General features: G+C 50.1%; 1 protein-coding gene across 4 annotated transcripts in view; it reads left to right on the top strand.

Annotated features, from left to right (window-relative positions):
* Positions 1-1,160: 1,160 nt before the first annotated feature.
* The window catches only part of LOC108928357 (zinc finger E-box-binding homeobox 2), a 32,624-nt gene continuing 20,503 nt past the window's right edge, over positions 1,161-13,281 (top strand). For 3 of the 4 annotated variants that reach the window (XM_029247755.1, XM_029247756.1, XM_029247759.1), the window contains exon 1: positions 1,254-1,454. In XM_029247755.1, coding sequence (XP_029103588.1) covers positions 1,397-1,454 — 58 coding nt within the window. In that variant the 5' untranslated portion in view covers positions 1,254-1,396. Of the gene's footprint in view, positions 1,455-13,281 lie in introns of all 4 variants that reach the window. The other variant, XM_029247758.1, reaches the window with a different exon arrangement.

Below are 13,281 nucleotides of genomic sequence, written 5' to 3' on the forward strand. Positions count from 1 at the left end.
TTAGGACGGACTCCGAGAAACAAACGGGTGTGTATTGAGCGCTTCCTACGGAGGCGGTGGGGGCGGCCGCAGGTGCGAGAGAGTTCTGGCCCCTCGGCTCAAGTCGTACGGCGCGGTCGGGTGCCCATGGCGCGAGCTCCCGCGTCACAAAAAAAAAGAAGAAGAAGAAAAAAGAAAAAAAAAAAAGAGAAGAAAACGAAGTGCTCTCGCGGGCGTGCTTCCGCGCGCGCGCTGCGTCGCGAGCTCTGCTTCGAGTCACGAGATACGTTTCCTTCTCAAGAATGACGCGTCCGAAATCGCTTCGGGCCGCCTGGCAACGAGACACTTTTACGCCACAGATGTGAAGTTCATATACTAGTTGCGCGTTGGAATACTGGTTTATAATTCAAATTCTTCTTAATGAACCCTAATTTACTGTTGATTCATGTCTAGATTTAAGGTGCACACGGGGTCGAAAGACGGCATGATGAAACTGACTGACTGAGGTGCCCATCTAATTATTATCATAGAAATGTGAAGTATTTTAAAAAGTTGCTCGGGTAGGAACCTGCTGTGCTTTTTATTCTTTTTTTTTTATTTTTATTTTTTTTTGTAATGCAGTCACAGAAGAAACAAGTGTGGAAAGGCAAGAAAGCAAAAAAAAATACAGAAGTACATTTCGTTTGCGAAACCATCATACATTCCTAGTATTTTCAAACTGAGTATCTGCATTTACCGCGTTTACCCCAGTGGTCTGTTTCACGGAACTGCGTGGGAGTGAAAGTGGAAGGAAAGTTATAAAGAAGCGCAAATGCCAATAATCCTGAGGAGTCGCAACACCCCCGCATCATCATCATCATCATCATCATCATCATGTAAATTCATTTTAACTGGCCGCACACATTCATTCACACATATTCTTTCACACAACGAGGCGTTGGCATTGTGAGCCGGCGGTTGTCACCCCGAGGCTCGCCGACCGAGTGCTGGGGGTACAGCGAGGTGCTGCTGAGTGACTCGTGCGCGGGAAGCGAGGACTCCGGTGCAAGTCACTCAAGTCACAAGTGCGGACTGGCGACGACGATGACTGCTAGAAGTGAGGACTTGAGATGGAGCGAGGAGTACTCATGGAGAAGCGAACGAAGGGTGTAGGATCGATGAGCGTGCTGCTGGAAGTGATGACTACGGTACTACAAGTGAGCGCCGGGCTAAAAGTGAGGGCAGGACCAACCCCCCAGTGACACGGCGTGACATCACTTTGTCCTCGAGCGCTGCGTTGCGCTGCGCTGCGCGCCGGGCTGCCGCGGGACTCTCGCGCTCACCCGGTGGGCGGCTGCCATGTGGACCGCTATCCCGCGCCTCCCCACAGCCGTGCACCGCAGCGGGAGCCTCCGGGACGCGCAGCAGCAGGGCCACGATGGCCGAGGAGAGCCGGGGCAAGCGCAGGAAACAGGCGAACCCGAGGAGGAACCAAGGTAAGACATACAGATAGACCGCCCGCCCGCCCGCCCGAAGCTTCCCGGCTCGGACGGATCGATGGGCTCGAATCCCACTGCTGTTGATCGAGGTCCTGCTCTGAACTGATGCGGTAGTAAGAATTCCGTGCTGTTTAAGGTGCAAATCGGTGTAACTCGACTGTGTAAAGGTATGAACCAAGTAACGGGTAATAACAATAATTGAGGGGTGAACTTCAGCTGTTGCGAAGGTGAGGATCTGATCTGCTCTGTGCGGTCGCGGCCGGTGGACTGAACTTTTCTGTATTTTCTCTACGTGGACCGAATCGACTCGAGCGATACCGTGTTTTTTTTTTTTTGTTTTTTTTCTTTTTTTTGTTTCATGGATTATTTCGCCACACGCGGCGAGCTGCGACGGACGTCCACGTTTGACTCGCGCGTCGTGACCGTGCGCGCAGTAGTTTCGAACCGAGTCGCGCGGTAACACGCCGCGCCTCGCAGCGCGTGTCGCGGAGCCGAAGTTCGGTCGGAGAGTCGCGCGGTCACGCACTCTGTTGTAAGGTCGGCGCGTGCACGCGGCGCTCGCGCGGCCGACACGCAAGAACAGAAGAAACGCGTGGGTCACTTCGCTGCCTCATCTTACCAGAACTGAGTGCCGCGAAAGCCTCGTCATCGAATACTGCAAATCAGGTGGGATGCTGTGATGATGAAAAGGCGCTTTCTGCTGAGCTACGAGTATGAGGTCGAAGCCCACACATGTGGGACATCCTCTCTCTCTGCTCTCCTTTTGATGTTGGCACGCTTTTCTGTTTTGTTGCGCACTCAAACGCTTCTGAAATCAGTGCCTGTATATTTTCTTTCTTTTTTTTTTATTAATTTATTTATTGTGTTCTCTAGGCGTGTGCTGGTGGGAGAGTATTTTTGCTGCGGAGGATCAGTTGAGTTAGTTTTTAATTATCACCATACATTTAGTCTGCGCTTTATTGTCTAAAGTCATTGTAATGCTTAATTTAAAAAAAATATATATATGTGATTTATGCGGCCCGCTACAGCAGCAGCAACCTGCAGTTTAAGAAACGTTTGTTATGTTAAATACTCACTGAGGTAAACTGTATAAAAAAAAAAAAAACAGCATGTGACACGATCATCTGATTCTGACACATTCATATTGCGCTCATGGGCAGCGTGTGAGGAAGCGACATCATGGACATCGAGTGTTTCAAGCGGCTCCTTTGAGTCTGCTGCTAAATTGTCTTGAGAAAGAGCGTTAATTCATCTGTGAATTACTTTACCAAACTTGTATTACACAGACCAACTGAGAACACAGCTCTTTTCGTGTCATCTAGTCTGGTCCGCCTAGTCCTCTCTTAAATTTGTCCTCCATTCGCACCCAGATCCAGCAGAGCGCTCCAGGTGAGAGGGCGGTCCATGGATTTTGTTTCCAACAGGTGGTGATGTATAAATGGACATATTCACGCCTTCGGTGCTATTTTTTTACATTTCGGCGTAAAGAAGCACATCTGTGAGCTGCATAATGAAAGAAAAAGTGGAAAAAGTAATTCCAAGGGCTGAGACATTTCTCCAGTTGAAACACAGCTGTATAGTGCGCCTACACAGATAACTGCAGTTATCATTAAAAGTGAACTAATTCATTTATCTGCTATTTTTTCCTGCTTTATACACTATGGATATTTGCACTGCAGTCGTTTTTTTCTTTCTCACGATTTCATCAACTCCTGAATGTTTAATGCTACTTTGATTCTGGGCCCTCTCTCGAAGCAAACCTTTAAGGCCTGACAGATGTAGGAAATGGCAAAGTAAGGGATTTTTTCGTAAGTAAGTAGTGTCGTTTCAGGTCTGAATCTAACATTTGTTAGTCAATAGATAACCGTATGACTATAAGAATTAACTTTCTGTATGAATTGGATCAGTAGTTCTTTTTTTTTTTTTTTGTCGATAAGCCGGCTCTAGTTTTCGTTGTCTAGACACAGCAGAGAAGACGAGAGGTAGAGGAACTCGCACATAAACGCAGAGCGTGTGTGCTCTGCAATTTACTGCTTTCAGTGTTTCCTCATTTTGAGGCTGAAACGAGGTGATGCGCTCAGCAGGCTCGCACCAGGGCGAGAGCCCCTCTCGAAGCGGAAAAAAAGGGCACCAGTGAGCTCTCGCTGGTACCCCTCCGTGTCAACCAGCGTTTTGGCTGCGGTCGGAGCATCGCCTCCCCGTCGCACATGTGCTGCTCAGCAGACCAGAGGCACGAAGGGAAAAGGATCCTTCACATCTGCAGCTAAACTGAAGTCTCTCGAGTCACCGATTTGAGGACAGAACTTTGCAATCTGCCAGAACGCAGCAGAAAATGTTTTGCATGAACACATGTGACAACATTTGCTGTACAGCTCTACATTGAGCCCGCATCAGGTATTTATTTCATCTACAATAGTTCGCCTAATATAAATATATTAAACATCTGGATTGCTCTTGCAAAGGTAACCGGAGTAACTCAAGTCTCTCTGGTACCACATGGTCAGATGAACAGTAACTGGGCTTGAGAAACATAAAACAGTTACTTGGTGTCTGTGGTGGTTGAGTTCTCTTTCACCTTATCAGTAAAGGATCATCATTAGCCTTTACAGGTTGCTAAATCTGATAAGCTAATACAAGCCCATTATATATATGTGTGCATATATACAGTATATGTATATATATATATATATATATAGAGAGAGAGAGAGAGAGAGAGAGAGAGAGGGAGAGCAAGAGGAGTAAACTAGTTCTTTTCATCGCTCTCATACTTGTTTGAAAATGCTTACAATTCAAGAGTGTACTGATAGTTATGCGCTCTTAATGTGGAGCAAACTAGACAATGGAGGCCCCCTTTGATGCATCATCTTAATATTACTACTACTGATCATAATGGAAAATATAATAATAATAACCACCTCCTGAACTGTTGATATTTCGCTGACGCATTGGTTCTGCTTCGACTTGTATTCTCGCGTACAGAGCCGATGGGACTTGCTTGATTGTTTGTGAACCGAAATCTCCATCAAACTGTAAAACGAGTTTTGGGGCTTTCATCATTCCAGCCTGAATGAAAAACACATTTCTCGCATATTTTCCTGTAGGGTCACAAAAGCGACGGCGAGCGGCGCGTGGAAGTAAACGTCGAGTAGAGCGTCCCGTGGTAGCGCGCACATCCCCGCTGCGGTGTCTCTGCTTGACTTTTGTCTTCGGAGGCCTCCGAGTTGGCGGCGCATTACGGAGGAGAGGGAGAATGCGTTGGACACGGCGCGGCCTCGCACGTTCGCAGATAAAGCGAAGCGAACTTGGCTCTCGCTGACAAAGCAACAAAAAAAAAAAAATAGAAACGATTAGAACATCTCGTTGCTGGGATGGGAGAGCTCTCATCTGTTCCTTTCTTCCCTGTGGAGCGCAAGATGAATGAGCAACGTGTCTCTCGTCGCTGATGTGTTTCGAATAAAACGCTCGGAACGGTCCCGGCCGCGCGGACCACCGCGGACTCCCTCCGTCGCTTGTTACGGGAGGTGGACTGCAGGGGGTCGGCGCGGCGGACCCGGTGCTCCCGGCTGAGGGATCAGAGGTCCCGAAGGCACTAAGGGGCAACCGGAATGTCGCGGAAAGCGGAGTCGAAGGTGTCACAAGGCTTGCCCCACACCGGAAGAGCCTTGCGTCACGTCCTCCCTGCCGCTCCTAGATGCGGGTTATGGATCTCAGTATGAATTTGCTCACGTTCGCCGTCAGGGAAACTGACTGCGCGCCGGCCCGTGTTTTCCTCGAACATTGTTATGTACGTGTCGCCTTTCGGTTTTCTCTCTTCTCTCGCCCTCGCTCACTTTCGTTAAGTCTTAATCCATGTTTTCTTTTTTCAAGTGCCAGTGTAAGTCGCCCCCCACCCTTTTTTCTTCTTTCTCCTTCATTGATTTCCAAACCCCAGCCTTTGTGTACAGCTGCAGGCCAGCTGTGGGTCTGGCTGTGTGTCTCTCTCTGGCACGGTGCTGTCGCAGTGGGCAGAGTCCACGGGGAGGACCGTGTGTGTGTGTGTGTGTGTGTGTGGAGGGGGGGTCACATCGGGCAGGGCACGCTGGGGGGACGGGGGCAAGGACTGTCCCCGTGGTGGAACCGAAGAGCTAGGCTGCTGGACCGGGAGGCCGAGGTCTGGGGCACCAGGGTTTGTTCAGCTCCTTCGACGCTCCTCGCAGGACGTGTCGGGCCAGGGGAGGGGGGTGGACAGGCCCGATGGCTTTAGAGCAGTTCTAGGTGGAGGAAGTGAGGTCCGAATGGTGGGGGGAGGGGGTTGTGGCTGCATCGCGGACAGACGAATGAACTCTCTCTCTCTCTCTGTCTTCTGCAAACAGCATCTGGCCAGCTTCACTGGAGAGGCAGAAGTGGTAGATTGGGGTGATACGCAACGAGTCGGTGGCCCTGAGCATCACGTACAAGTGTGTGTGTGTGTACGCGCTTCATCTCGCAGATCGCGCTCCGATGGTCAGCCAGATAGGTGTGTCGGCGCACGCGCCTTCGGCAGCGACACCTCCCTGGGGGACCGGCAGGTGCTGTGCTCTGAGCCAAGAGCGGTTTGCTTCCTGTGCAGCGAGTGTTTCTGTGGTTTTTTTTTTTTTTTTTTTTTTAATGTAGGTGCGCATGGATGGTGGGGTGCGAAACAGAGGTGTGTGCCATACTGAACCCCTGCAGCACATTGCCTGTGGTTTTCTGTCATCGCGCTTGGGTGGCGGATACTTTCGATTGCAATCGCTTGCTGGCACCAAATGCTGGAAGAATCCGGTCGTTCGGGCTTTTTCCGCAGCTGGACGCAGCTGGTTTCCTCGACCAACGAACGGGGACCAAACCAATTTAACCTTTTATCTGCAAAGAAGTGCAAACCTACGTGGACAGCCATGTTAATCTGCCTGGGCCTTTTTAAAGCAACAGCTGTGTATGGTATAGACCTAGAAAAGGCTCCCAGCCCATGTGGGATGGGGTAGGCGATATGACACCGCACCGCTTGAGGGAATGTCTTCTGCGGCTTTTTTTGTATATTGCTAAACAGCACGGACATTATTGCCTTCCTTTGCCTTGTGTCGGAGGAGCCGGATATAAAACGTCGTCCATTCATTTTCCTTAGCTCCTTGTCCCGGTCGGGGTCACGGAGTCAGCTAGATGAATAAACGTAAGCGTAGGTACAAATCTTAAAGTTTATCATTTTCTGAATCTTATTCTGTAGAATTTATTGTTTCACGTTCGCTTATCCTTGCGGAATTTTTATTATCTAGGTTGCCAAGTGTCTCCATCCAAACGGCAGCCTTTGCGCTATTTTCCCGTGCAGGTGAGAGCAAGGAGGGCAGGTAGGCCGGGGGAGTACGAGCGGGTGAAAGGAGCGAACCTTTGAGGGGGAGTGAGACACGGTGAAGCTGAGTGAATGGGAGAGGTAGGTGTAGTGGGAGCCTGCCCCCCCCACCCCGTACCTGCACGCAACAGGTACGACCCGGATCCTCCCCGCTGCTCGCAGGAAGCCAGCTCCATAGCTCATCGTCCGAGGTGGCGGGGGGGCTCCGAGGCGAGCATCGGTTGTCAGTAGAACCCGTGTCCGACGAGACGTGCAGCTTCTAGTTACGTACGAAGCTGTGCTCACGCTTAGTGCACGTTCCTGGTGTTTCACAAGTGGATCACGAGGGAATTTGCGTGCGTGTGACAGCTCCGGCCTCCATGGTATCCATGCGTCCGTTTACAGTAATTATTTCTATGACCTCTCGTCCAGCCTGCTCTTTCTTAGTAGCGGCATCAGCCGACCGATCTGTCAGCGCACGTTTTGATGACTAACAGGATCCTTGAGGTTTGTTGCGTTTATAAGAGCGGAAGCTCCAGGGGGTTGATCTTTGCGGCGAAGCTCTGAAAAAAAAAAAAAGAAAAAAAAAAAAAACCTTGTATCGCCACGTTAGCATCCGCTTACAACTGATAATCTCTCGTTTGGGTTTTTGGGAACGTTTGGGGGATTTGGGCTCCTGGCGGTATACTGGTATATCGCTGAGAACAGGGGACGCACGAATGAGTGTGAGAGACCTCTGCAGACATGCACACACGCGCACACACACACACACACGAGGGTATTAAACGTCGCAGAAAAGTTATTGATCGGGCACATGGAGTCTTGCAGATGACTGTAGAAAGCAGACTTTCTTTCAAAGTTCTATCAGTGTTCAAGTGATACCCACCATGGGCTGTGACCCCACAGGGGTTTAACCCAGCAGTGTACTGCAGAGCGGTGTACCACCTCAGACGTGAAAACACCTTCATTCCAGCTGTTGAAATGACAGACGGCTGCGAGGGTGCCCCCTCTGACGGCACGCTGCAGATGGGACAGCTGGCTCAGGCTGCCGGCGTCGAGCAGCCCTGTGGGGAGCGGGAAGGAGGGTGGGCCCCTCTCACCCTCCCCGTCCCATGTCCCTGTCGCCACCCAGCCTCTCCTCAGAACGCCTCTGTCCCCCTGACGCCACACGCCACTCCCATCCCCCCGAAACCACATCAGACAGGCCCATGAAAGCCCCGCTGCCAGAGTGCCTTCTGCTTCGACTTAATGCTGCTCTAATCCTAGTCACAGGGCCCGCTTTCCTCGTGCGATATACATCAAAGATCCTCTTAAACTCCATTTTTCTCTTAAAAACAATGAGAGCAGAGTAATTTTCAATAGGTCTTCTTTGTATTTTATTCCATTTTTGTGCCATATTTTTTTCCACAGCAGCTCCTGCCAGGGATGAGAGCCGATGGATTTTTTGGCACTGTACATGCACCTTAAATTACAAGTATTTGTGTATGTGCAGTGCACCCTGGGTCACCTCGGGACCCCTCACACAGGCCTGCGCGCTACCACCCTTTTGGGATTTCACGCTGGCCTTCAGAGGTGATGCTGAGAGTGTTAAGATGGTGACTTCACTCTTGTTGCCGCAATAGCTAAGCGTGTCCAAGCGTCGTCCGCAGATGTACAGCACTTGAGCGAGTAGCACAAAGTCATTCCGCACGGAACATATGCGTTCCCCATAGAGAGAGTGTTAATATGCGAGGTATTAACATGCTTTGTGCGTTACAATCATGCCGTTAGAATTGTGACTCGGTAATAACTATACTTGACTCCGCCCCCTCCCAATCCATACAGAACTTTTGTTATCAAATCTGAAATTTTAGGAAGAAACTCAGCTTTGATGCAGGTCGCGTGAGCGTTCAAGTCAAGTTGGCACTCCAAAAAACTACAAACACCTTAATCGTATTTATAGCGTATTAACAGCGTCGCCGTTGTGTATCGGACACCCTGTTGTAAAGGCTGACGTTGCGTTGTAAGCTGCTGTGATCGTAGATTATTTATGTATCAGTCGTGACGTGAACGAACATTTATTTCACAAGGTGCCCCCATGCTGCTGTTCGCTCATGTACAAACTGCAGTTTATGAATAAAAGCAACAGCTGAGTCCATGCAGAGGCTGCAGTAATAACAGTGGCCAGCAGGTGGCGCCTTGCTTTCTAGTAACAGCAATCAAGACCATTCTGCCAGACAGCAGAGTGTGTGTGTGTGTGTGTGTGTGTGTGTGTGTGTGTGTGTGTCGCAGGGCTACAGTGTTGCTGAGCTGATACTTACGGTTAGCAGTGACTTAAAGGCCAGGGGTACAAGCTAACTTTCGAAGCGCTGATTAAACACAAGGGAGTGTAAGCAATTTAGAGGCCTTAACTGAGTGACAGCGCGGTCCAACAGGAGCCAAATCGCTGGATTTTACCGCCTCCTTACACCTTTGAACTGCTTCCGCGTTCCGAGGCCGTGGTTGTGGTCGTGCTCATCTGAAAAAGAGAAATGGAAAGATTGATCGTGCGGTTGGAGAACGAGCTGTCGGAGAAAAATGAGGTAGGAAGAGAGGTGGGGAGAAGTGTGCCAATTCTAGAGATAACAACAAAACGCACTGTGAGATGCTGGGCAGAGATGTGGCCCGGGTGGGCCGAGCAGAGGGAACCTCGCGGGGGCCCTGCGCTCGGGATCCTGCCGGGAACCCCAGAGGCGCTCTGAGGATCGCTTGTTCGTGAGCCCTCACCAGGAGCGCAGACAAGTGCTTTTGGACCAGTTATTGCCCTATATTTCATTTACAGGACTCTTTTCTCCAAAGCAACTGACAACATTAAGATGCTTGCGATAATTTCTCCTTTTGTACAGCCAGGTAACTTTTAGTGGTGCAGATCAGGGTAAGCACCTCGCTTTGACACTATTATAGCTGGAGCTGGGATTCAAACCCATATCCTTGGCTTCCAAAGGCAGCGGCTCTAAGCACCGTGCCTCCTACTGCATCGTATCTCGGCCGCAGCCCATCACCATACAGTAAAGTTTCATTCATTCATTCATTCATTCATTCATTCATTCATTCATACCTCCATCAGCGCAAAAAAGTTCATGTACCTGCACGTCTATCCAGGACTCGGCGTGCGTAGAACGCTGTTGCAGGGAGACAGTGGGCCGAAAGACTGTTTACAACAATAAAAACTTGTAAACTGCAACTTCTTATGGGCTAAGGCACATATTTTTTACCTTAGTCTGCCTGGTGTTTTTAACACTGTTGTCGTGAGTCACACCTCGGGAACCGTCTGCGCTCGTGTTGTACCTTGTAACAATGTTTACAGAGGCGCAGTTATGGTCAGGGATACCAGGAATTTTTGCAAAACCTCAAAACTAATTTCTCAATTTACTGAGAAAAAAAAAAAAGGGGGGGAAAAGTTGCAACTTAAGTAGAACTAGCCCAGCCTCACATTAAATAGCAGTTAGCTCAAAGGGAAGTTTTATTTAGCGCCTCCTATTAAAACTTCAAAACTTTTTGTGATCCTTGAGAAAGTTTTAATATTCAAGAGCCACCATTGTGCGGTTTGAGCAAATGTACAAAATAAAGAGCCACATCAGAAAGCTGGAAGACGCAGCAGCATTTTCAAGTGCAAAAAAAAAAAAAAAAAAAAAAAAAGGAGGGAGAGAAACAAATCTTGGGAAAAACACTCAAGGGAAGTATTTATAGAGCGCTGTGAGAGACCAAGGAATGACAGGACGTTAATGAACTTGAGTTTGGTTTTGATTCACGGTGCGGTGGCTGCGTGGGTCCGTCCGTGCCTGCCGCTGCATCCCCCCTGCCCCCGTCGTTTTCTGAGGCGACAAGCGCAGGGCAGCCTGTCCCCCCCCCCCCCCCCCCGTCACTCAGAACTGCTGAATCCCTCTCGACATTCCGGAAGGGTCTCGAAACGCATCTCTTTCAGACTTACTTCAGCTGTCATCTCCCACCTACTCCATGCATTTACTTTGTATCATGTCACCAATAACTTTGTATTTCCTATCAGCTCTTTGTGCTGCTACTCGTGTAATGTTATTGTTATCTGTTAAATCTGCACACTTTACCAATTCTATCTGCAGTATGTGTGTATAATATGTATGTATATTTACATTTCTTCATTTAGCATATATATATATATGTACACGTTATACACGTATACACATACTACCCATGCAGTGTACTCTGGTTTAAATAGCGGCGTCACACCGACTACTTCAGAAATCGCGTGTCTGTGTCTCTGTCTCTCCATCTGTTGGTGAAATGCACTTTTGGAGAGAAGCGTCTGCTAAATGAGTACAAGTAAATGTGATGTTCTCTGACCCCTCCGGTTCGAGGAGCCGGGCCTGCGGTGACGCTGCGTCGCAGAGCTGATGTGTCACAGCCCTCCAGTGAGACGCCGTGAAAGCGGCAGCGTGTGAAAAGTGGGGCAGAGACGATTTTCAGGAAGCAGAAAGAAGAAGGGGAGGGGGGAGGGTTAGTCTGCACAGTGATGATGAGCCTTTTTTTCAATAACGACCTGTAGCCAGGCTGTTGTCCTTCTCTGCTCATTGGGTCCACCCTGTCCTCCGCGTCCTCTCATTCGGACGAGAAATTGGTGCATTTGCTCTCGGCTGTTTCCGCACACGCGCGATGTGCCCGTCGCCATCCCGCCGCTCCGTCCTCTCGCTGTAGCCGTGCGGCTCGGGTTTTTGCAAACGGTGGCCGCCCGGTGCAGCGCGTACAGTAATAAAGCCGCAGGACGCGGCTGCACGAGTGCAAACAAGAGTGTGTTCTCCGCCAGCGTTGCACCGCTCTGCGGCGTCTCGAAGCCCTAGGAGCGGCACGCCGTACCTGAGCTCGAGACGCCTCGCGCCCCGCGGAAACGTGCCCGCCTGGTTTACTCAGAAAGCAACACGCTCACGCACACACGACTGTACTGTAGCAACATAACAGAGAACAAAAGGAGAAGAAAAGGAGGCGAAGAGGAACGCCAGTGGGCGGCTGACTAATGCCCTCCCGACATCGCCTCCGTTCCGCAGCCGGCCCGCGGCCCCAGGCCCCCTTCCCCTGCCTCCTCTCCGTCGCTCACTTTTAGCCCTGACGCAGCACTCCGGAGCAGCGGCTCCTCCGACGGCACCGCTCCGCCGCTGCGAGAGGCAAGCTCACGCACGCTCAACTCGCCGTGTCCTCCGGCAACACGGCTACATCGTACGGCGACCGTGCGACTTATCGCCTGGGCGCTACGGAAGACCTGGCGAGAAGATAAGGAGCGGTTGAGATATTACTCAGAATTCAGAGGGCCCCGTGCCCTTTTCGCAGCACTTTTCCATTACACGCTTCGGCACTCGTTGCCGCGCAGATTATCGCGCTGATATTTGCGCGTGGCATGTTCAAGTCACGCATTTCCACAGCTATTAATGTTCATTAATCCAAGCGTTCATGACACAAACGCTCTCGCTCACTCTTGTCCCGGTCAGGGCCTCGGGGATCCGGAACCTTTCCCGGAAGCACCGGACACGAGGCCTGCGGAAGGCACGCCCTGGACGAGACGCGAAGCCATCGCAGGGCAGCTTCGCGCGTTCACGCATCGCGTCCAATTCGAGAAAAGTACACACTTATTAAAACACACCCCCGCGTTAGTAATCGCAAGTTCGCACACAGTACGGACGGGTTATTTACATCGACTGTTACGGCTTTATTATTTCGGGTTTCAGAATTCGAAGATTCCCATAACCTGCACGAACGTCGGATTGTAAAACTGAAATCCAGCTGGGGTGAAAACGCAGTTATTAATACCAGTTTTAGCAGTTGTGTCATTGTGGTACTTGCAGTTGGTAATCATGATCTGCTACAACATGGCGTGTATTCTGACTCCTACTAGTCCTAGTCACCTTTCACCTTTCAAATGTTTGTGGCTGCTACTTTCCATCGCGCCCTCTGGGTTCATCTGTGACGCATGATTATTTCGGCTAATAATAATAATAATAATAATGATAATTCCAACTTGTTCTGATTTCCACATATACCAGTCCTGGTACGAAGCTGGAATGAATGGATGCCGTGTGCGTCGGTATCTCGTGTCGGTGCTGAAGGCTCAGTTACATATTAGGGCGCAGGGAGGAGCGGGACGGAGAGCGGAGAGGAGAAGTCAGAAGCTACTGCTGGGTGACTTTGCCACCTTGATCAGTTTACAAGGTTCCTCATCATCGCTGCCCGGAAATAATTTAAATGCTGCAGTGCGACACTCACCGCTGCCGTTTCCATCGCTCTTTATGCCCGACTGACTCAAATACGCTCAAACCGACGCACTTGGAAAACTGAGCGCAGTGTGATTTTTTTTTTTTGCAGCAACGGAAGGGACATGTGTGCGCTCTCGTCATACCCATCATGTGTGTGTGCTGGGGAGAGAGGTGTGAAATTGTGGATGAGAGAGAGCGTGATTGATAAGATGCGCGGACTTTGCGCTTATAATAAACGCGAGGGTCCAGCAGACGCTTGCAAGGGTCT

This window comes from Scleropages formosus, chromosome 22, assembly GCF_900964775.1.
Source record: "Scleropages formosus chromosome 22, fSclFor1.1, whole genome shotgun sequence".
Lineage (NCBI taxonomy): Eukaryota > Metazoa > Chordata > Actinopteri > Osteoglossiformes > Osteoglossidae > Scleropages > Scleropages formosus.